Source organism: Rousettus aegyptiacus, unplaced genomic scaffold, assembly GCF_014176215.1.
Source record: "Rousettus aegyptiacus isolate mRouAeg1 unplaced genomic scaffold, mRouAeg1.p scaffold_m13_p_9, whole genome shotgun sequence".
NCBI lineage: Eukaryota > Metazoa > Chordata > Mammalia > Chiroptera > Pteropodidae > Rousettus > Rousettus aegyptiacus.
The window spans coordinates 96,327,565-96,353,320 of NW_023416312.1; the positions used below are offsets into that span (position 1 = coordinate 96,327,565).

The 25,756-nt window shown below is 38.1% G+C and overlaps 1 protein-coding gene across 8 annotated transcripts in view; it reads left to right on the top strand.

The window, feature by feature from the left end:
• The window catches only part of AFF2 (AF4/FMR2 family member 2), a 445,289-nt gene that overhangs the window by 354,707 nt on the left and 64,826 nt on the right, over window positions 1-25,756 (top strand). For all 8 annotated transcript variants that reach the window (XM_036227103.1, XM_036227107.1, XM_036227104.1 and 5 more), the window contains one exon: window positions 4,544-4,581. In XM_036227103.1, the coding sequence (XP_036082996.1) occupies window positions 4,544-4,581 (38 nt within the window). The remainder of the gene's footprint in view (window positions 1-4,543; window positions 4,582-25,756) is intronic.

A 25,756-nucleotide genomic window follows, 5' to 3' on the forward strand; every position in this document is an offset into this window, starting at 1 on the left:
GAGGACATGTAAGCAGGACATGTATTTGCCGTAGAAAGTAGTTCTAATAGAATAGGATCTCATAGAATCACATTTTATGCATGACTGACAGCATTATTATTGATTAAGGAAAAAAGCAGTACCTGAATGTGTAACCTTGTAAAATGAACACACTGTTACAACATCTCTAGGCCATCTGAGAGAGCTCACTTTAAAAGTGTCAACAAACAGAAAACATATTGCAGGGAGTCTGTTTTCTGTAAATCTCGGTGGGGGGTGGTATTGTCATAAGTCTGGATATAACTGTTCAGGGCATGCTTCTTAAAAACTCCAAAATATTCTCTAATTATTAAAAAATAAATATAATGTACATGTCTATTGGACTAGAATAATAGTTGATGACATGTAATCACTGGGGCAGAATTACCTTACCAAAGAATTTGAAGGAAGGTCAATCAGTTTGTAAAAGATGACTACCAAGTATCCTAAGTGACTTCAGTGTATCATTTTCTCCCTAAAGAAATATGATATTATGTATGTCATGAGAATCAATAGAAAGCCACTTTCTTTTCTTCCTTTCTTCTTTTTGTTCTTTCCTTCTTCTGTTTATTTTTTGTGATAGCTCTACATTTCATGGTTGACATATTTCAGTATGATCCCTGAGCACATCAACTCCTGTGCAGCAAAAGGATTGTCTACATAACAGAAAAGCAAGGATCTTCTTATTTTTAGGAAGATGGATTTAATGAGCAAACAACTATGAGCATGTTCTTAACCACATCATCCCTCCTGAGGAAATAAATGAGGTGCTTAGCAGGACACTATGAATATGACAGTCAGTGCTGGTAAAAAGAGAAGAATCAGCTCATAAACACTGCTTGGAATGAGAGAACTGCTTTCTCCCTGGGCATATAATTTCTCAAGATTCCCTATTACAGGATGGCTCACCTAGATAGGGTAGCATCCTCAGGGCTTCCCAACCTCAGGGTCAAACGTGAGTGAAAATGCAAAGAGCCTTCCTGATGGAGTGAGGTATAAGAGGAGGAATTGCTAATGGAGAAGTCACCAGCCAAAAAAGGGATGTTTGAGAGAGAGAGAGAGAGAGAGAGAGAGAGAGAACTCGATTTCACTGTGTACATAGATGCCTGTGCCCCAACAAAACCTCAGGTGTTCTAACTTTTCTGCCAGCAACACCAAGAAGGTTCAGGGTAGAGGCCCATGTGAAGGTATGAGGCCCTCTCTCCTCCTACGCTAGGCCCATCAGGGTCTAAACATTTCAGGCTTCCTTGAGTAGGACTTTCCAGACAGAAGCATTCTCTCCACTGCAGAACTACTCCTGCTACAGAGAGAGGAACAGAGTGGCTCCTGTAATCCTCATGGGAATAACCACATTGGGTTGCTACCACCAACTTTTCAATAGTAAGCCCATAAATGCCCTGGCCATAAAAATTTATACACTGACACCAATGTGAAAAGCAGTCCCAATCATGATGTGCTGCATTCGCATAGCATGTTATGGTTTCTAGAGCACTGGTGTGGATGTTGCCTACTCACAACCAACCTTAATGTACAGGGTAGAAATGATCATCTTCATTTTTAAGATGAGGAAACTGAGGCTCAGAGGTATTTGCCACCTTGCTGATGTCACAATGATAGTAAGTGACAAACCTCTCATCACACCGTACTAGAGGATCATTTTAACATTTTAAATAATTTTATCATATTTTCTTATGCTAGAGCTTTCTGAATGGCAAGATAAGTATCGTGTTAGTGAAATGTGGCACAAAATAAGTAGAATATAGGTTTTAAAAAGCATATAGACATTACGAGTTAAAGCAGCATAAGTGTTAACTATCTAGCCTCCATTTTCTAATCAGTTTAAATTACTTTAATGTATGTTTTTAAACTCAAAATTAACTGTAATCCCAATATGGAACCTTCTTAATGCTTGGTGAATTACACTATATCATTTCATGTTGATTTCCTCTTTTTGCAGGATATCTCACATTCTGGCACATGTATCTGGAACTTGGTTTTGTCTTTCTACATTCCATAATTTCCAAAGATAAATTTTCTCCTTATGTATTTTGTATGCTAATTCTTCTACCTTACAGGGACATGTATTTTTCACACCATTTAGTCACTTAACTTTCCTTCAAAGTCTCTAAATTTAATAATTCCTAATCACATTCTTAAAGTCAAATCAGAGTTAAAGTGAAAAACACTATTTTGTGAGCTGTGTCTCATGTTTGCTGGGGACTCCCTATGACCATTTAGAGCACACAGGGGGATGACCCAAGCACATCTGACCAGAACTGCTGGGACCTTGGAGTGCTCCCGAGTTAATTTCCAAAGAAAAGAGAACCTCTTAGCATAGACATTTTCAATCAATAGCCAAGCAACCGAGAAAAGAAATTAATTCGAATGGAGTTATTTTCCTACAATGGCTATATAAAAAGACATATGTTTCAAAGAAACTGGCCTTGAACATGATTATGTGCCTCCTCATCAGAGAAAAAATAACTGAGTCTAATTGGCAGTCCCAAAGCACAGAATAGAGAAGACATTTTCAAAAAACATGTTGTTGTATCAAAGCGAGGTTAAGCAATGTCACTTTGCTCTACCCCCTCCTCGTCTCTGCCAGTGGCATGCTTATACTATCACATCCAGCGTGCTTTCAAAGGAAACCACTTGAACGACATGGCCGTTATTTTATGATAACCTCAGTCTTCTTCAAGAACAGACTTGTTCACATTTTAAGGGATTGGGAAAAGTGGATTCATGTGATTTTTACAATGATATGTTTTCAGCCCACTACCTTATTGTATCCCAAACCAGCCAAGATCAAGATGAAAAGCTGGTAGAAAAGACAGATATGGGTGTACAGACTGGGTACAGTACTGTAGTGAAATCGAGGTCCAGAATCCACATCTTCATTTCACCATCCTTCACAAGGACAGGAATTCATATCATAAATGCATGTGAGACATGACATGGGCCAGCCACACACGTAGGCCTTGTTTTATCATTTTCACCTGTTACCTCACTTTGCAGTTGTCTCACTATTCTACCACTTGCCAAAATTCAACCTCAGACACAGATGGCAACAAAACGATTTTTGGCTACTGAGCCAAAAGAAGTGCCCAAATATCAATGGGTATTTATCTAGCAACAGAACAAGAGAGATAATAGATGAGAAACACTTGGATTTCCAACACTAATGTCTAAACTTGGGAAGTATTTCACTTGTTTTTTTTTTTTTAAATTGCTTTGAAGTGCATTGAATTGTTGTTATGCACACAAGGGTTCAATATGCTTATACATTGGTCACCCAGAATGTCAAGTCCAATGTTAGATTATAAATCATCTCTGTTACAAGTGGTCGCCTCCACTTTCTAATTTATAGCAGTAATTCTCTTCTTCTCTCGGCCCTCACCCATCTCCAGGATTCGCAGATAAAAAGGTCTCCAAATGGATACTTTTAAAAAGTGTCTGCAGAACCCCGAGGTTGTCAAACTGCTGCTTTGACGCTCCCCATATTAAATGTTATTTCTACAGCCTGAAAAAGTCTAGGGGAGTACAAGTTGGGTTCTGATTACATAATTATGCTACAGAAGTATGAAAAAAAATCATCGCTAAAACCCTCCAGGTGCTTAAACAGTTTGATAGACTGTAGCCATTCTGCCATCAGCGCCCCCAGCTGTGTTGCTTAGCAACATTTTAATTCCAGAAGAATCGAAGGAGAAGCAATCCCTGTGGAGAGGGAAACAGAAATAAGAGGGCTGTTGACAGATGATCTGAGTTGTTTCTTCTAATATAGTGTGAAGATCACTAGCTGTTTTCATGAATGATAAATGGACTGTACACAGATCAATGGGTTCAGCAATAAACTGGAACCAGGCTCCATGTCTAAGGCAAAGCAGGCTGAGAGGCCCAGAGATTTCCTCATTTCGATGATTTGGTGTGTGTTTTCTTAAAGCTTCCACCAGAGGAAATTGATCCGAGCTTTTGGTCATCCCTTGCCCTTTTGTGGTATCTGCTAATAAAAATGATTTTATAAATGGATATTTTGGCCTTTCTATCACCATGCAGGTGCAGCCAGGTATCAATAGTAATGCAGGAGATATGGCTCCCCACCACAGATCAAAAAATCCAGGCTATGCCCATGACTGTTCTCTCCATACCTACCTCTCCACCACCCCATCATAACAACCCAAGCAGGTTCACACAGGGGGGAAGATTAGAGCGAAAGGTGGACAGAGAGGAGATCCACTCAGCTAAGAGAACTTCTCTAAGTGCCTGCTCCTATGGGCACTGTGAAATGCACCAGGCAGCCCTGACGATGCCCGCCTATGCGTGGAAGCTTCACTTAGACAGGTGATCATGCTTCCTGGGAGGGGAAAATTGGTTTCTGCGTCTCCAGTCTGCTTATCGCCAGTATCCTGCTTTCGTTAGCTCCTTATTTTTCTGAAGAGCATTTTATATTGCCTATTGTTTGGGTAACTAGTTGCAAAGATTATGCCAGCTAATGTTGTCTAATTGCATTTTTTTCTTCTGTTTACAGGCCGTTGAAAAAGCAAAACCTAAGAATAATCCTGTGAAGTAAGTTATTTTTTATTAGTTGGAAATTTTTATTTGAATGGCCTCCATGCACATGAAAAAATTAGTTTATAAAAGAGACTTTGGGTTTTGAGTTAATCTCTATTTCCGACAATTTAAAAAACAAAAACAAGCAAAAAGAAATACCTCCAATGAGCAAAGACCAGCTTTTATTTTTTCCTGATGCCTAAGTGCCCTAAGATGTGCCCAGTTTACATAAATTAATATGTGCCATCCATGAATAGCTGCCAAATACTATTATAATCATATTCAATGCATAGTGCTTCAAGCCTTTGGGTTTTGCACATGCTAAAAAGATTACATTTTTAATTGCAAACCTTGGACCTATGACAGAGACATAAATGGCTGAAAATGTGCCAAATGATTTCCAGCCACGTAGGGAGGTTTGGCACCTTGGTATCAAGGCCCTGCAACTCTGTTAATGAAAAGCTCATAAAAATATATTTAACTACAGGGTTTTTTTTCTAGCTAATGGAGAGCTATTTCCAAGGAATTTTATGGTGTACTCTTAAATTATAAACAAACTGCACAGCACTCTTTTAAATATAGTACATCTTAGACATCCTGTCTCTTCCAGAAGGGAGACTTTAAAATTAAGAAGAATGTCTGTCTTGTCGTTTGGGTTTGTGTCATCCAATTGCAGTGTTCTATTGCATACCAGTCCTGATAGTCCTGTGGCCTCGAGAATATTTGCTCTATTTGCTGGGTTATTATAGGTCTGGTAATATCGCATCTCTAGGAACTAAGTGTTAATTTATGTCAACTGACTTTCATTATAATGGGTACCAAATGCAGACATGGGGAATGCATTGATTTTTAATAGCTTCTTGGAGAACGATCAGCTAATGCCGATGACAAGGAGTCTGGAGAAACATCTCTATTCGTCAATTCCAATGGGAGAATGGGAGTATATAGCAGCTGAGTTTTTTGTCTGATTGTTTGGTTGGGGTCAAAATCTCTGTGGCCTGATTTCTTTCCTGTCTGTGCCTGGAAGTCCTCTTTACTGCGAGCCAGTGGCAGGTGGGCTCCATAGATTAGAGCATGGTTCTAATGACCCAGCACTGGGACTGCAGTCCATGGGTGGGCCATTAGAGATCTTTCCCCTAGTCCAACTGTGCCCCTCCCTTTGGTCCACCCATGTGCAGATGTGTGCCCCAGGTCACAAGGGGTCAGGCAGGGGCTGAAGGAGTATAAATCTAGGCCCTCGATGGGACAAAAGTCTCCCAAGTTTAAACCCTCTCGATAGGAGGTGAGTTCCGTTGGCAGTGTGTGGGGCTACATTAGATAGCACTCTAGTGGGCTGGAAGTGGGACCAGTTTTCTCTCTGCTTCTTGTGAGGATTCAATCCTACAAATAATTACATTTCTATTAGCTCTTATTAATTCACAGTGCAGACTCTATCTAATGTCTAGCCCTTTAAGGAATATTGTAAAGAGAAAAAAGTCAAAATTGGCGAGCCAAACAATTAGTAATAGGACTTGGAGCTTTTTACTTTTAAATATATTCGAAAGTCTGCTTTAATAATAAGCCTACATCACAGTCAACTGGTAGATGTTTATAATTGTCTTCTAATTCAATAAGATACTGATCTCAGCGTGAATTTGAATGTTCTGTTGCACTTGGGCTCACGATATGTAACTCGCTTGCCCAGCCACAACCAGGGCACTTTAAAAAATGAGGCCTCTTCAAGACCTCAGCCCAAAGACAGAAATTCCAGAACATAGTGCAATTACAAAGCCCAACAACAGAGTGGATGTGGAGTTTTAAAACATTTCACGTTTAGTGGTTGCTCCTATTTCCATTGTTGATGTCTGCCAGAAAATTTCACTTACACACAGAGTACTGGGACCCCAAATAGAGTAAGGGTTTAATGTATGTTTTCTGAATGAATGAACAAGTAAACAAATTAGACACATCTCAGAAAACAGTCCTTTCTGGAGCCTGGCCTGGAAGTTTAATAAGATGGATGGCTCTACAATAGTAGTGTCAGATCAAAAGGGCCCAGGTGTCGTAACTGACCAATTCATCCAGTCCCTTATTCTTGACTCATGCCACCTGTAAAATATTCCCATGTTGCTCCAGTTCGTTCTAGCTTCTTTACCTCCAACCTGCTTGATTTTGTATGCAAGAATTAACATTTTAGGGTTTGTTTGAACACAATGGAAAGTGTGTACAATGTTACTAGAAAAGGAGAGATCTGGAAGCATTACTTACAAGTAAAGTATGAACACAAAATTGGTGAAGATGATCATACATATGTGAGATTGGATGTCATCCCCTGGAGCAGAGTTTGGCAAATGTTTGGGAAAAAAATCAAAAGAAGGCTATTTTGTGACATGAAAATTACATGAAGCTCAACTTTCAGCATCTACAAAAAAAGTTTTATTGGCGCACAGCTATAGTCATTTGTTTCCAAATTGTCAATGTCTCTTTTTGTGCTACAGTAACAGAGTTGAGTAGTAGTGACAGAAACTGCATGGATCATAAAGCCAAAAATATTTACTATCTGCTCCCTTCCAGAATAAGTTTATCGACCCCCTGCTCTAGTTGGTAGGTAGAAAAAGGCACATATGTGAGCTTTTCCATGACTGAGAAGGTTAAACTCTGAACCCTTTCTCTCTCTTTTTTGAATTTTTATTTTTCAGTTAGAGTTGACATTCAAATTGGTAGCCCATCCTTTCTCTTCTTGTCCTTTAAAACATTAAGTGGGTGTTTACTAAGCCCTGGTTGTGTGTTCTGGATTTTAAGGGGCTGATGTGCCTCGTAATCCTCATTCAGAGCAAAGAAACCACTGCTAATTCACCATCTTTGAAAATTATGCTGGATATGAGATCCATCTACAGAGCAGTGATGCCTCAGAAATCAGTGAATGCATAGCTAGAGTATATTGCTGGTTTTCCAAGTTGTGGGTAGATGAATATATTGCAAAAGGTATATACATTTTCTAAAATTCCGTTACTTCCCAAAATCTAACTAAGTAAGCTTTCAATTAGAATGATGGCAAAAGAGTCACAATATTCATTTAGTTTGTATATTTTCCTCTCTGAAGGTTGACCTCCCCCTCCCTGTTTCTCAACTACTTGTTCAATTTATTTTTGATACTTTCATGGTCGTAAGTTTCTTTTATCACCACAGGGAGACTACACACATTAATTACATTCCGTATAAAGGAGAAATGAAATACATGCTTAGTAAATGTGAACACATAGTGTACCTGGATACACGAATGACTTTACCTTGAAACATTAAATATTACCTTTGAGGGTAAGAATCAAAATCAAATATTCTTAAGATCAGTGATCAGGATAAAAGATGCTGGTTTATTTCTTAGTCTATTGGAACCATGCCGGTATCAAAGCTTGATTAGTATGTTGAAACTGTGGCTCTTTAATGTATCAGAGAGACTTTCACTTATTTGTTCATGTTCTTCATCAATTATCTCCAAGCTTTCATTGTGACAACAAGGCCTGAGAGATGTACAGATTCCTTCTACCATATGTGACTTATCACATACATTTTTAAAAAACACACATTTCTGTTATTAAGACATATGTGATAGTACACTTCTGCAAATGTGAATTGCTTTTGGCTAAAAGCCATGCACTAATAAATTGAGTTGAATCTAACTGAGGTTGACATCTGTTACAGAGAGAGAGAGAGAGAGAGAGAGAGACAGAGACAGAGACAGAGACAGAGACAGAGACAGACAGAGAGAGAACAAGCAGTTGTCAAGCATAAAATTCTTTCTTGCTTTTATACTTTAACATAGCAACATCAAACAATGTGGTTGTTGACTTTCACAAATAAGGATCAGAATCCACTCCACTTAGGAAATTACAGCTTTATTTAGAAACCTATTCATCTTATAGATATGGTGATTTCATGATTGAAAATGACAAATAGCCACAAAGATTTTCCTGACCATGATGTTTGTGCATTATTCATTTATTCATCCAATGAATATTTATTGAGGACATACAGAATTCCTGGAACTGTGATAGATGGTGAGGGAATTAAAAATAAATCTGACATAGGTCTTACCCTTGAGGAGTTTAGAGTCCAGCAGGACAGATATAATCAGTTTGTAAGAAACTAAATACAAGATAGGGAGAGATATGTCTGTTAAGTGGGGGACAGATAAAGTACAAGGGAAGCTTAGGACAGAAAGTGCTCTTAGTTGTCATTATTGGAGAAGGGGAGAAAAGGAAGGGACATTTGCACCAGAGCTTTAAAGACTACTGAATTGAGACGCTGGTGCCAAGGTGGCAGGTGGTGAAATGTCAGGTTGGGAACTGAGGCTCAGAAGAAATGGTAACTTGGGACACTCGGAGCTTATCCAGTTCAAAGAGCTTACCTTGGTAGAGTCAAATTGCATTGATGAGCTCTAACTCGTTACTGTGAGTCTTCTGTCAGTGTCCTAACTGTAAAACATAAACGAGTCCATAGAACTTGGATCTAGCCTGGAATCTAATACTAGCTTGTTATGATATTGTATATGTTCCTTCCTTGCTACAGACTCCAGCTAGATTATATATATGATTTTTCCACCTCTTAAAAAGCTGAAGCTTGAAATCCTGTTTTACAGTTATGCTCATTTTAGGAAATATTTAATGTTCAAGTTTGATGTCAATGTATACAAACACATGCATTTTAACATTGCGTATATTATACATATGTGTTTATACATACACATACATATTGTTTTTTTCCATCATTTCTGCCTTGCGCCTCTGTAAAATGAAGGACAAGAAGTCACATCATTGTGGTTTTAAAGAGCTATGTTAGATATTAGATAGTATATCTCCAAGGACGTGGCCTTTTAGATGAATCCTTAGAACCAAATGCAATTTTGTGGTTAAAGTCCATATCTCTGTGATGCTTTTGGGCACATATACATCACAGACATGCAGAATGTCACTGGGGTCACCACATCCTCCCAGAATGATCAGGCAATGGATTCACTACTGTGTTCTGCCAAACTCTAGTCTTGTGAGATTACCTGTTTTAGGGAAAAAAAAAAGGCTCCAGTATGGCAGAAGCTTGGCATACACCATGATATCTTTTTCTTTTTTTTTTTCTGGAACACCCCTGTTCACATCCACATAATGCAGGCTCAGAGAAGTCCTGTAGAAAGAAACCCGTTTAACTTTGTCTTACCCAAGATTTCATAAATATGTTTGACCAAGGGACACTTTTATCCAGCATGCTGTTTCATGTAACACAGAATTAGATGCTTGACTCCATGTGAAATAAAATGACCACATGGAGGTCTAGCCTTCATAGTTACTTTGAGAAACTTAGGGCTCAATGTACTCACATCCAGTTTATAATAAGAGCATTAGAAGTGAACAGATTATTTAAAAAGTCACCCATGGAAAAGAAAGAAATCCCCCAAGTCTGAAATGATAAAGTATCTCCTGTGTCTCTTTTACAGTGTTGCATTCAATGATTTTTATGAATTGTGAATGTCCTGAGGAGCAATTCTCAATGATTGTAAGGGACATTTAGGACTAGGTCCCTCTGAATGATATCTATGAAGCAGAGCAGCAGGTATGCCTCCTGTACCCCTCATTTCAGTGGGGCACCCAGACCAGCATGCTTCCTACATCAACAAAAGTATAGTCAATCTCTAATCAGCTCTGGCCATTTTAACAGTAGTTAAAGGAAAGAAAGCAATAAACCCTCTGTCTAAACAGCTGCATAAAATAAATCGTGCTCTTTATGTTGTCCCTATAGCTATAATCAGATGCAGAAGGTTTGAGCAATCATCTTCACAGCTAATGAAACTTGCACATATTTCTGGCCATGCTCCTCTTCATTGATAATTAGAGTTGCATCATCTGGGTTATCTCAGATGAGACAACTGAGGTCTAGAGGACAGACAGCCCAGGACCCCAATACTCTAGCAATTATCTCCACTTTGGACCCACTGCCTCGTTCTCATCAACTCTTAGGACAGATGTGTTTGCTTTCAACATCTATAAATTTATAGATTTTTTTAAAAAATCATAGTATCTAAATTTATGCAACAGATTGTTTTCTTAGAATATGGCATCTGATGTATCAACAATTTATGAGTCAGCAAGTTTGCAGGCATTTTATCAATTATGCCAACTTCAATTATGTTAACTTTATAACCAAGAGTTTCTTCAAAACTTCAGGCACCTTGGTTTGTCTCATTACCATAAGTCATCTTTCCAAAAGCTTTATGGGAACTTTTTTTCTTTAAGTGGCAAATTAACACTGTAATAACAGTGATGATAAAATAGAAATATAAGGCACCCATTTATTGGTGAAGCAGATGGACCTCACAAAAGCCAGTAAATGTGAAATCAAGCCATTTTAAAGGAAACTGAGACACTTTTAAAGCAACAACATTCATAAAACACCTTTTTGTTCAGTACTTTATAAAGTATCAGGTTACTTTCTAACTCTTTGCTACTTAGCATTTTCTGCTTAGACAAGAATGGACAACTCTTGAATCCATTCACACAGCAACTCAGTTTTTAGTACTTAAGAACTACACCTAGGATTTTATTTTAGCATCGTCATTCAGTAGTCTTTCATAAAACTGTCAAAAACTCAAAATCACTTAGCTGATCTGCCAGAAATTCCAGCAAGCCATGCACATGTGTTCTTTTAACAAAGGTGAATTGTTTACCTACTGTGTGCCAGGCTCGACTGATAGGGTGCTGAGTAAGGTAAATTCTCTGCCCTGGAATTTTTCACCCTCTAGTAGGGAACCAGCCACATCATCACACTATAATATAATAGGCTCTGCTATTGAAGCATGTATAGCATCCTACCAGGCACAGGTGAAGGCAAAAGCACCTGCTTGGAGCAGGCTCTCCATAGCTCAGCAGGAAGCCCCTGGTGAACAGTGGGGGTGAAGCCATTCGTGAGAGCAGAACAACACTTGCAAACAGTATGATGAGAAAAAAGCAGATGTAGATAGAGGAAGCTAAGGGGCCATTTTTCGCTGTAGAAGGAAATACTGAGTTTGTGAATGGCAGGAGAGATGAGCAGGTATAGAGTAACTGTGAGTGCAAGATACCTGAAAGACCACACTGCCGAGGACTTGGGCCCCACTTTTGACAGTAAGAGGAAAACTGTGCAATGTTGAAAACACTTATAAAATGCTAAAAACGATTCGTTTTTTTCTAGAAAGTTAAAGGTTCAGAATTAGGGAAGGATTATCAGGCACCGTTTTTTAACTGTTTGCAGAGAAATAGATATATCAAATCCTCTCTGATTATAACTGGCTAATCCTTCTCTGTGGACTTTGATGTAAATCTCAGCTCATGTAGGGCTTCTATAAGCATCCGACTGTTTCCTTATGGTTTTATTGACTCCTCGATTGTTTCTTGCATTTTTAAAAATATTACTTTCATATGATTCCTTTTACATTATTCAAACATCTAGGCTACACTAAGATATAATATTTTAGGCAAGACACCCAACACTATTATTCTAGCTTCATTTTCTGAATTCATTTCACGCACATAAATATTATTTCTGAATGTGTATTTATCAGCCACAAATGTAAGCACAGTAGGGCTATTTTTATTTCTAGGGAAATGATGCATGCCCCCATGGTAACTACATGCAGGATTCCCAGCCTTCCATCAATCACAGAATGTATCCAAAGTCAGTAGTCTGTGGTCATAAGTTCTTATTTAGTTGACTGGTAGTTTGGGAGAACCGAGAACTATAGAAATGATTCACTTTGGGCAGAGACTGAAATAGTAAACAAATACTTTCTGCTTTATTAAAACTTTTACCTAAACCAACAGCAGTTCTCTAGAGAGCCAATATTTAAAAAAAAGAAAAAGGTAAATCATTCTTCCACAGGAAAATGTTTCTATTTGTAGAATTTACAGCATGGGAGTAGATTACATGTCATTATAATCTGGTTTTTACATGCACATGCATTTCTATACATGCCCATTATAACCTAGTTTTATATGCACATGCATTTGTGTACTCTGTACATTAATATACCCTCTTGCTCCATAATAATTTAAACCCAAGATAGAATTATGGTTGGTGATGGGCAGACAGAGACAGCCATAACTATAGAAATTCTCAAACCTTCTTCTCAGCATTGATTTCACTGTTCACACCATCCTCTAATATTTTGACTGCCTTTCTCCTCTCCAGATTGTATTCCCACAAGTGGGTTCCATGTAGTTGAGGAAAATATTTTAGATAACTCTTGTGGCTTTCTGCTTTTTTTAGCAGCTTCAGAGAGTGTATGACTGTATACTTCTGTGGAGGCTGTGTTAGTTACTAGCAGGGCAACCAAGGGCAGCTAAGGAGCTCATTTATACTCATTTGTCTCTGCATTGTCAAACCCTACAGTGTGCATTGTCAAGAATCTGTTAATAACAGCATCTACATGTATAAGCACACCTTATTCATCCATCTCCCAGTAGCTGGAGTGTCTATTACTATAAACATTGAGTGAAAGTTTAACTTGCCATATACTTGTATATAACTTAAGTCCCACCTAGTTCCAAAAATAGATTTGATGTGATCGAAACAAGATTGTAGAGGAGGAAGTTGAAAGGAAAAAGGAGACCTTACTATTTCCTAGCACTACAGAAACATCTGTTTATATGCATGACAATTAGAAAATTCTGTGTGTTTTCAAATCTACCCTAATGAGAGATGCCCTACAAGGACAGAGCTGAGCATGGCCAGGCTGTTCTGCAGTGCGGAAAGCCTGTTGGGAGATCCTCTTGGAGAGTCTCATCACATACATATGAGGTTCTCCTGCTGGTCCTTAATGATAAATGGTAGACCTGTGAATGTGGGTTTAACTCTTGCAAACTAGTCCAAGATGATGACTCAGAGCCTTGTATATTAGAAAAAATGCTCAATCAAGGCAATTGATGTGGATACTATTTCAAAATGTGGTGATTTTCTCTTGTGGATAGTGACTGTCTCCAAGAGAAATTTTACAAAGGCTTTGTGCAAGAGCAACATCATTGGACAACCACTCTGTGCAAAATAACAACTGCTCCAACACGTACACTCACTGTCCCCTTTACCCTACTTTATTTTTTCTCTTTAGCGATTATCATCATACTTTATCTATCTACTGTGTCTATTGGATTGATCTCTTTAGCTATCTTTATTTTGAGGTGTCACCTTCCACAGAGTGTAAAGTTTATAGAAGTGAGAACTTTTATTCACTACTGTAACCCTAACACCTTAAAAAGTACATGGCATATAGTAGGGGCTTAATATTTGTTGAACAAGTAAGTGTAGGCATCTAGGGATGTGATTTCAAAGTTCACCCATCATAGTTTAGTATGAGGATGAGGTGAGTCTCAGAGTAAGCCTGATTTTGCACTGCCCCTGGACAGTCACCGAACTCATTAGCCCTCATGTGATTTACTAAGTTTTTCTGGAAGGGAACCAAGGTGTCTCTTAAAATAGTCTATATTCCATATTGGTTTAACTTTGAAGTATTTTAAAGTTAGTCGTACTGTCTTTAGAGAGCTAGAATTTTACCTCACAGTTGATTCCTTTCTCTGGTCTATAGCCACCTTCCTACTCAGGATATATCCCCACTCTTGATTTTGAAGGGAGGGTATTGAGGGGATGTAAGATGTCAACCTCCCTAGGGGTGGGGGTTATGCATAGACAGTTGCATTTGATGCAGTAAGCATTTTCAAGAATGGCAGAAGGCATACTTTTGCCACTGTGGGACAAGGAAACAGAGAGGTTGTTAAGTTAACAGTTGACCACACATGCTATTTCTTATTTTTGAAAGGCCATCTTGATGCTCAGAAATTAGTAGGATGATGCACAAAGCAGCCAATGGCAAAACACGCACACTTGCCCCCTGTCTCAGAGCTGAGGAATATGAGAAGTACCTGATCCCCCCTTTCTCCTTCCCACCATACTTCATCATCACGGTGTGAAGAAACCTTTGGTAACGTTCCTTATGGGCCCATAGTTTCAGAAGTTGGACAGCTCCAAAGTGGGCATCTCTGAGGGAGCTGATCTTTAAGCAAAGCTTGACACACAGAGTCACAGATAATTTCTAGCCACAAGGGTTAGGCAGTAACTCTGTGGAGTGTTAAAACTAAACAAGATTTCTTTCATTCCATGTTATTTCGTGAATTTTGTAAGTAATTAAATCCTTTGGTCTCATCTCACTGATGAGGTTTTTAAAAATCCTTCACTTTATGTTGATGCATATGAGCACAACTAAAAACAAAGACCATGTTTCGGGAAATAACACTGCTACAAGGTTAATTTTGCCTCATGCAGCATTTCCTAGAATTGAATTGCCTGATCTCCTCCCTCGGGGACTGCTCTTATGTTTGCAATAATCGAGTCTGATTTTATTGGAAAATCACTGCTGGATGAGGAACATACTCAAGAGGAAACTTTGCACACAGGACTAACTTATTCCTGGTGCCAGTGGCATGTCATCCAGGCTGGCGCTGTTTGACTTCCCAATTTTTCTATTCATTCAGGCAGCAGGTTCATTAGCAATCTTTCAGGTGGGATAGAATAACTAGACATATTAGGGGTATTTACTTTGAATTGTTTTGAGGACTTATTGGCTAACAGGTCAATAATTGAATTGTAGCTTTGAGCATGCACGTTGGATGTTTTACTAGTAGTGGCAGGACTCACTGTAGTTTTTGTTCCAAACGCTTATCATAAAATTATTTTGCATAATGATCTAGGACCTTGAAGATCCTGGATGGATGAGAGGACAAAATTATGGAGGGCAGGGTGAAAGAAAACAGGATGGCGGTACTAAGTAGTGAAATTCTCACAGTACCTTCATAGGTATGACTCACACATCAGTCATTTTCTGCTTGTGACTTTTTAATTATAAAAAGAATCCAGGGTTATCTTGACAGAACAGTGCTGCACAACTAATTGGGAGACCCAAATTCACAAATGCACCCAGCTCCCAAACTCCACCAAGTGGAAACTGAAGGCATCATAGACAGAATACATGGAGCCTCTGGGAGAGAAGAAGGGAAGGAAGACACTAATAGAGAAGCCAACCATCAGGAGGCTCTGGTAACCTTAGGGTGACATTGACTCTGGAGGCTAGAGAAAAGGGACTCAAAAGTTGATTTAATTCATGAAGATGGGAGAGTTGGGGTGGGGGGCAAGGAGGAGCCAGAAAGGATTATTTTATGAACAAGATAGGGAAACAACAGAAGGGTTGCTCATCAAAGCATATAGTGCAACTTAGCCCTCGAGCTTCTAAAGCAAAACTTAGAATAGGAAAGCGAGATAAGATTCCCCTGCCTTGTTTCTGTTAAAAGTCTCTCTGCTTAGGCCTCTCATTGGAGCACGAGAAAACTTGATCAGATATGATGTGCATAATGCCTCCTTCTAGGTTTGGAATAATTCACACGTGAAGTGGAAAAGCCAAAATGTCAGTCTGTGCTGACTGGTTGGTACCCTTCTTTTATGAATTTCGTGCCCAGATTATTACTATTATTTACTTTAACTGAGAGAGGGAAAGTAAAACAATTCCCAGGACCACTCGCACAAAGCTTTTTAACTACTGATGTAAGTGGCATATGGCTTAATACTTGGGTTTCCGGCAATTAAAAAGCAACCTTGTGCAATATCACCAGAGCTCAGCTCCCAGTGGGTATAACAAAGATGATTAGATATATTGAGTTCTTTGTGTCATTCGAAGGATGCAGAATCGCGTACATGTTGGTGTTAGCTTCCTCTCACTTCATTTCAATTTTCAATAACCAGTGTTATTACATGTAACGGCTTCTTCATAATGAAACTTCATGTCAAATTGGATTTGTCTTTCAAGTGAAAGCATATTGTGAAGCCTTCTGAAATATGATCCTTGAAATAGTTTTTACTGTTACAAAAAATCATACATATACTCAAATGCCCCCCAAAAAGAATAATGCAGCAAATAAATAATAAAAAGAAAATCTCTCTGTTTGAAAAAGAAGTTATATTTCTGCTTTTGATATTTGACAGACCTGGGAAAAGAACTGCTCTGGTTCATCAAACTAATTTGGTTAATGGAACTACCACATGTAGCAAGAATGAATTTCAAGGAATTAGGAGAAAGTAAATACCCTTAACAATAAACAATGCTAGGCATGATCTAATCCTTTGATGATTCAGGTGGACCATACAAGATGAATACTATGAGTTGTTCTCCATTGTGCCATTTGCACAGGAAATCTGGTTGATCAAAATTTCTAGGTGCCCACTGTTGGTGGGAATGTAAATTGGTGCAGCCACTATGGAAAACAGTATAGAGATTCCTCAAAAAATAAAAATAAAAATAGAACTATGATATTATCCATTGATTCGACTTGTAGGAATATATCTGAAGGAAAATAAATCACTATCTCAGAGAGAAATCTGCACCCCCATGTTCACTGCAGCATTATTCACAAGAGCCAAGACATCGAAACACCGTAAGTTTCTGTCGACAGGTGAAAGGATAAAGAAAATGTCACACACACACACACACACACACACACAGAATATTATTCAGCCATAAAAAAGAAGGAAATCTTTCCATTCATGACAGCATGGATGAAACTTGAAGTCATTGTGTTAAGTGAAACAAGACAGACATATAAAGTTAAATACTGTATGATCTCATATGTGGAATCTAAAAACACTAAACTCATGGAAACAGAGAGTAGATTGGTAGTTGCCAGGGGAGGGGTGTAAGAGAAATTGGTGACAGTGGTCAAAGGATATAAGTTTCTAGTTTTAAGATGAATAAATTCTGGAGATCTAATGTATAGCATGATGACTATAATTAACAATGCTGTATTGTGTACTTACTTGAAAGTTGCTAAGAGAGATCTTAAAAGTTCTCACCACACGCACATACATACACAAATAGCTGTAACTATGTGAGGTGATGGATATGTTAACTACCCTTGCCGTGGTAATCATTTTGCAGTATAGTATATCAACTCATCACGTTACACACCTTAAATTTATATAATGTCATATGTCAATTATATCTCGATAAAGATGAAAAAAATTCTAAGTGCTTAGATGTAATCTTCTTAGTTTCATTTCTCAAAGTATCCAGTTCTGTTTCTGTATTTGGCAATTTTGTGCTTAATCACCCCTTTGGTCTACCCGCTTCCTACTTCTTCACCAAAACCATCTTTAATCTCACCATAATGTGAAAAACATTTGATAGTGTCCAAATAAGTCAAGTGTCACCTGGGCAATCTGTCTACTAATTATCCAACATGAAAATAATTGATTTGGAGTGGTTTTAGTATAGATTATGGATAGCAGAACTTCCCTTACAGCTTTTTAGTGACATAGATGACAAGGAATGCAGATGTGCTGATTCTTATCACCTTCAGGGTGGCAAGGCCCAAGAAACTTAGAGTCTCTTGACTGCAAACCGTATTATTCCAATCTTTTCCTATGTAAACCAAGATGTGGAAAAGGTTGAGAAACACTATTCAGGGGTTTGAGTGTTAAGCATCCATGTTCATTTTTTTTTTTAAGATTACAAGTCTTCGAAGCAAGGTGACATACTCAGTGAAAGCTTCAAGGTCATGGCTCTCTATTTCTTCAGCCAATTTGATAGGCTAGGTTAGCTTTTCCCAAAAGGTGGTCCATGGATAGTATTTTGAAAGATGTTAGTAAGTGTTATGCAGGCAACAAAACAAATGTGCACACGTCGGGGCAGGTATTTGGTGAAGATTGGTCAAATATATATGGTGAATGCTGAGCTAAAAAAGTTTTCTTCTAAGTTGAACTTTGAGCCCTTAATATTCTAATGTATACTGTGCATCTCTAAGAGAGGGAATATAGTTTATTGCAGTGTTTCCCAAACTTATTTGACCTATAAGCCCTTTGTCTATTGAATATCAGAACTTATTTTGAGACACTGGGATAAGTAAACCTGGGTTTCCGTTAATGATGTCACTCATCTGTGGATTAAGCAAAATAATTCTCATTTGAGGGTACCCTATCAAGCCAGAGACAAAAGTTTCTTTAGTGAACTTATTATTGATATATGGAGCCACTGGGGCATAACCTGGAAAGTTCACCAGCCTACTAAGCAGGGCACTGAAGAGGCCAATAGTCTGAATCAACTAAACAGTAGTCCCAAGCAGAGAGCCTTGCAGTCACAGCCTCATTGTAAGCAGGTAAAGTGAACTAGAAAATTGGAGTTATGGTATAATGAATTAGATAAATATGAATACCCATATTATCTAGATTAGCATCCCCTGTAATGTCTATCCCTCTCTTAAAACTTTCTTCATAGTAGAGAAATGGAGTTTTTGAGATGATGACATGGTTATTTAAAATAGCTATTTTGAGAGAGAGTTCACATCCCACAAAATTCACTGATCTAAAGTATACAATTCAGTAGCTTTTAGTATATTCACGGATTTGTGCAACAATCACCATAATCAATTTTAGAACATTTCCATCAGCCCTAAAGGAAACCCCATGCTCATTTAGCTCCATTCTTCCCTCCAACTGGCCATGGCCACTAACCTCCTGTCTCTAGCAATTTGTCCACTCTGGATATTTCCTGTAAGTGGAATAATATGACATGTGGTCTGGTGTGTCTATCTTCCTTCACTTAGCATAATGTCTTCAAGGTTCATCTATGTTGTGGCATACATCAGTACTTTATTCCTTTCTATGGGATAGTAATATTCCATTGTATGATTAGACTACATTGTGTTTATCTCTTCATAAATTGATAGATCTTTGGGTTGTGTTCACCTTTTGGATATTGTGAATAGTGCCACTATGAACATCGGTATACACGTTTTCATGTGAACATATGTTCTTAATCTGTTTAGGTATCACCTAGGAGCAGAATTGCTGGATCATATGGTAATGCTGTTTAGCCTTTTGAGAACCTGCCAGATTGTTTACTGCAGTGATGCACCATTTACCTTCTCACCAGTGGTGGCTTCCAATTTCTTGATAATATCACCAGCACTTGTTGTTATCTGTCCATTTGATTATTGCCATCCTTGTGGGTGTGAAGTGGGATCCCATTGTTTTGATTTGCATTTATCTGATGATTAGTGATGTTAAGCATCTTTACATGTACTTGTTGGATAATTTTAGATCTTTGAAAAAATATCCATTCAGATCCTATGTCTTCTTATTATTGAGTTATAATAATTCTTTATATATTCAAGATACAAGTTTCTTATCATATGTGTGATTTGCAAAAATGTTCTCTTTTTCTGTGGATCATCCTTAAAATTTCTTGATGATGTCTTTTGAAGCACAAAGTTTTTAATTTTGATGAAATCCAATTTATCTACTTTTCTCTTTTGTTGCTTGTGCTTTTGATGTCATATCTGAGAACCCATTAGCTAACCCATGGTCATGAAGGTTTGTACCTATAATTTCTTCTAAGAGTTTTAGGTAAGAGATCTTATTTTTAAGTCTTTGCTGCATTTTGAGTTGATTTTATATATGGTGTGAGGTAGAGGTCCAACGTCTTTCTTTACATGTAGAAATCCAGTTGTCTCAGCAACATTTGTTGAAAAAAAACTATTATTTCCCTATTGAATTGTCTTGACACGTTTGTCAAAAATCAGTTGATCATAAATATAAAGGTTTATTTCAGGACTCATTTCTCTTCCATCGATCTATATATTTGTCTTTATTCCAGTATCACACTGTCTTGATTACTGTAGCTTTGTAGTTGGTTTTGAAATTAGGAAGTATGATTCCTCCAACTTTGTTCTTCTTTTTGCAAGATTATCTTGACGATTCTGGGTCCCAATTACACATTTCTTAACTTCACTTTACCGTATAGACACTGCTTTTCTGTTTGGAAGGCAACTCTTGAGTAGATATTTAGACTTTGCACATGTGACACAAAGATAAAAGCCTTAGATTAATGCAGAATTGGATATCTTCAATTCTGAATCCAAGAGCCCCAATAAAATGGGACTGGGAATCAGGCCTTAAGTCTATTCAATAGTTTCTGAAATAAGATGTACTCAAAGTCCTATCCACATCTATGTATTTTCTCTGATTTGACTTTCTCTTCCAATAGTGCTGGAGAATGTGATTCCCCATAGCCTCCACTGTTGGTGACAACCATTAGCTGACTCTAACTAGGGAATGTCACCAGGAAAAATAAGTCTTCCTTTTTCTACAGTCCAAATATACAGTGGAGAAATTTAATAGCATTTTAAGTATATTGAGAGATACTGCAACAAAAGTAATTTATAAGTTGATATGTTTAATGCTTAGACAAAATGACTCTATTATGTGAATCTTTCTCAAAAGCATCTAATACCTTATGGATTGGTAAACTGGTGTTAAGTATGAATGGTGTTCTTTAATTCTGTAAACTGTTCATTCTACTTACAAAACAGGGGTGGTATGGCTATCATGTCACATATTCAAGGCTTCTCAATCCATGCTTTTACTTCTTGGTGGTTTTATATAAGTTTATAAAATATTTTAATATGACAAAGTCATTGCAATTACACAGCCATTATAAGTATTGCCAAGGTTGAGTATGGATCGTTTTGTGTTCATTAGAGCACAAAATTAGAATTTTCATTGCTGCAACTGTAAACACTGTTTAGCTCAAAGGAATCGAGCATTTTCTCATAAAATCTTGGATAACTGATCATTGGTATTTTCCCTGCTTTCCAGCATACTTGAATTTTTTGAAGCTATCTTCTGTTTTCCTTCCCTGGGTATATTTCTTTTAGCCTGGAAGTTGAACAAGTGATTCTCTTCCAAATGGATGGCATGGCACACAGTGCATGAACTAGTGGGCACAGAGAGAACCATCCCCAGAGTCGGGAGAAAGAGAATAAATTATTTCTTTAATTTTCTCAGCTTTAGTTGGCCCCAAATTTGGCAGTTAGACCTGAGAAAGTCTGGAAAACCATCTGGCACACCTACATCTGTTCTCACATTTGCCAAGCAGGATTTATCAAAAATCAATGGCTCAAAAACATGAAACTCTTAAGAAGTGCTAATTTGTGGCTAAAGAATACTTCAAATGCTGCACCATTTGGTCCTTGTAGAATATAGTTTTGGTTTGGGGGAATTCAACGACTCTGTTTCATCTTACACTCTTATATTCTCTGGTAAAAGAAGAAAAAATGGAAAGTAGTCCACATCTAAGGACCTTTTTTCTCCTCTCTTTGTCTTTTCAGATATTGGAATGACTTTGCCAAAGGGTTTAGATTCATTGGCTCTATTTATTAATGGACACTCAGATATCTCTCCTCTCTTCTCAGTCATTAGGATGTTCTCAGCAAAACACCAACACTTGATTCTAAATTATTTCCCACTTAGCATTCCCATTCTCCAACCTTCTGCCTGCCACTCAAATTCAGTCATCTATAAAGAAGCCCTCCTCACTCACTACCTCCCCACTAGCAAAGGGGAGAGGACATTTACTGTTCATTGCAATGCTTTCTCTTTGCCAAGGTATATTCTAGTGCTTCAAACTCAAAAACAGCTCATTGACTTGCGGGTATCCAAAAGCCACGGGCGGAAGAACAAGTTTATTATGGGAAGCACATGACTCTGCCAGATTTCACTGACAGATTTTGAAGCCAGAGATAGCAATTGGCTGGCACTCTTTATGCATTAATGCCCTTTGGTTCTTGCCATGCTCATCGTTACACATACCCCATGATAAAGTATCTAGACATTTATAAGACAATAAAACAAATAATGCCATTCATATACTGAAAACTCTGGGGCCTTTATGCCTCAAAACTAAATCTGTACCACAAAGGCCCATCTGTAATAGACAAAATTATAGTTTGATACAATTGTAGATTGCATTTATCAGGTTTTGTAAATTTAGGGATTAAAATGGTTTACTTTTGTACCTTACCTGCCTGGTACAAGGGGTTAAGCTCCTGAATTACCAAAAGCACCTTGTTAAAAGGTGATTTCCCTAATAACCCATCCCTCAATATTACCTCTAAGGTCAGCTTTATGGTGTAAGTGCATGAATATTAAACTCTACTACTGTTTGCTGAGATTTGGAAACTAAAGCATAGCAAACCATGTCTGACTCACTAGTAAGTAAAATAAAGCATGTGTGATAGATAAAATATGGGCATGTGTTAAAAATCACAATGTGCATTAGCAGAGTTGAATAGAATCCCAGAAATTGAGCATAGGAAATCAAAAAATACTTCAGCTCCTAAGAAAACACATGATTGTTTTGTTTGTAGGATGTATACAGTCTTTGCATAGAAGGGTTTTATTCTCTGCCAGAGAGTCCACAGTGTACAAAATACTCTGACTCACAGGATCGCAAATCACTTTCTAATTCCAACCAAAAGCTTATATGTTTATGAAGCTGATGAGCATCTAAACCTCAGAAGGAGGAGGACTGTTTGAGTGTATTTGTTACCAAAAAAAGGAAGTTAAGGGCAGTTCTCTGGGACTGTTTATCTTTTTTTTTTAAGAAAGTAGAATATGTCAAAATGAAGCCACAGCTCAGACGTTGGCAGTTGCCAGCAGATAAATGGGGCCTAAATATATTTAAGGCTTCAGCTCTATTGACATAGATAATAACATTAGGAACGACCACCAGATTTTAGATTTTTCTATAAAAAGTGAATTGAATTTCACTTTTATGCAGATAGATGGGCCTCAAATCTTCTTAAAGTGGAAGGGAAATTATGGGAACTCAAAATATAAAATTGACTGTATGAACTTTGATTTGTTTCAGGAACATAATGACCAAAGATAGTAACTAAACCTACCCGCTAATGAAAAGTGAATAATGAGACTTGCAAAAATAGTCATTGCATGTGTGTGTTTATGTGTGTGTGTGTGTGTTTATGTGTCCTTTTTGCAAATGTCAGCTTTCTGTCACTGAACGCGAACCTGTTTAGTTTCAGGGTTCTTACCTGCATCTTGTGCCTTCATCTAGATGAACGATGCTTGATTTTTATGGGATATGAAAATGAATATAATTTGTACAATTAGTACCTCTTCCAGGAAAGCATTCTATAGGATTTGATGCACTTGAATGGAAATGGGTTAAGCCTATACACTGCTAGACACTGTGGAGGATGCCAAAATAAGGATGCCAACACCCACACACAGGGTCATTAGAGTTTAGTTGTGGAGGGAAGAGGAGTTCAGATACACAGATGCTTCCACTTTCAAATAGATGCCTACCTAAGTGTGATACAGAATAATTTTTTAAATGTCAGAATCAAGCCAACCACCACTCTCATGCATGTGCGTGTGTGCACGCATGTGCACACACACATACACACACACAAATCCTGTTGATTCTAACAACCTTTAGATTATGTAGGCTCATGATACTTCTGCTGAGTCTCAGTGTTTTTGCTCTTCAGCTCTCTCAGGGTTTACTAACTCTTCATAGGTTGAATATCAGCCAACAACCCAGCCAGATCTACTCAATAAGTAAGTGCATCTAACAAGACACTTGCACACACATCCAAATATAACCATTCCACAGACAGTGATAAAAAGTAGATCTGCGTGATGTTAGGGTGAATTAATTTAAAATTTGCTTTTAAGAGCAGCTGTCAAGTTTGCCTCAATTTCCTCCTGAATCAAATGCAAGAGGAAACTACATGAGCTCAAAAGGCTCCAGGAAGCTCTAATCCTATCTAATCTCTGAATCTTTTCTGCTAATGTGTAGCTTCCTGTCAGTGAGCAGCCACAAGGATACATTTGAAAATATCTACTTGTTTTATCCCAAATTTTAAAGATATCATCATAAGGACATGAGGTTATTATCTCTGTATTTGCAGAAAATTAGAAACATGATTAGAACTTTTTAATCACTGTATAAAGAGTCAGTACATAGCATACAGTAAACACTTCTATTTATTTAGATAAATGGATGCAAGAAATAGTAATAGCGAAGCTTAGCCTTTAGGATGACACTTCCACAGAGTGTCACACACATACCAAGGGGTGCTAATAGGTCACTCCAGAATTAAATGCTGGCTGCTAACACTCGTCATGAGTCCAGGCCCTCTGCAAGGCTTTCAAAGAACCTGTATTACAAGAGGCATGGTCTGGAGAAGTGAAAAACACAGGCTCTACTGTCTGAGTTCAAGTCCCAGCACTGCCCCTTCCCCACTAGGCAGATTTGGGGAAATTGCCTTACCTCTCTTTGCCTCCTTTTCCTCATTGGTAAAATGGAATAAATGGTAGACCCTGTTTCATCGGGTGTGATAGAGATTAAATGAGTTAATATGGGTATGGCACTTGGACTAGTGGAGCAATACAAGTGTTTGTTATGATGCTCATCCCTGTGTTGGACAGCTTAACAGTTGGATTCAGAGGCAAGAGCTCTGGACTTGGTGTGAGAAGACCGGGATTTGCGATCTGGATAGCTTTGTGCCTTGGGGCAATTTTCTTAAATTTTCTCAGCCTTAGTTTTTTATTTCTAAAGTGGGGTAATGTCTCCTAAAATGTATATAAAAATCCCTGGCATATGGCAAGTGCTGGATAAACATCTGCTGAGTCTGCTGGATACAGGTTCTTAGAGCAATTGCCACAAAAGCAAGCCACAATTCAGCAGATCAGATATTTTTCGTATTTTCTTCGTTTTCTCTTATGGCTCTGCTGATTCCCATATACTATGTATTATGTAAAGAGTAAGTCCAGGGGTGGGAAAGTGTCAAGGCTGTACTGGAAGTTTCATTTTAGTTCTAAGCTTGCTGTATCATAAAAGAAAATAACGAAGTATGTGTTGGTGTTCTTTGCCAAAAGCAGCCTAGCCACATCAAAGCCTGATAATTCTGTTTATTCAATCTCTTCTGAGATGAAAAGAGTGACAGGAAATTCTCCCACTCTGCATCACACTGCTTGCATGAGCCCCCAACTACTGACACTGGACAAATGATGGTATCATTCAGGAGGGAGACCCCCACCCCCACCCAGTCAGATCACCTTTCTTATGCAAAGCAGAAAAGGAAGTTGTCAAAGTTCATAGGAGTCACTCTCAGTGGAGGATGTATGGGAAAATCAATTTTATTGCGGAGCTGAGATGGAAGTAGACACGAATGCCATGGTTTCTAAATGAAGACATAGCATATGGAAAACACAGAAGGGAATTTATAGCTCATAATTATAGAGGATATGCGGTGGAGTCCATCTTGCTGGTGGTCGCAGCAATCCCACA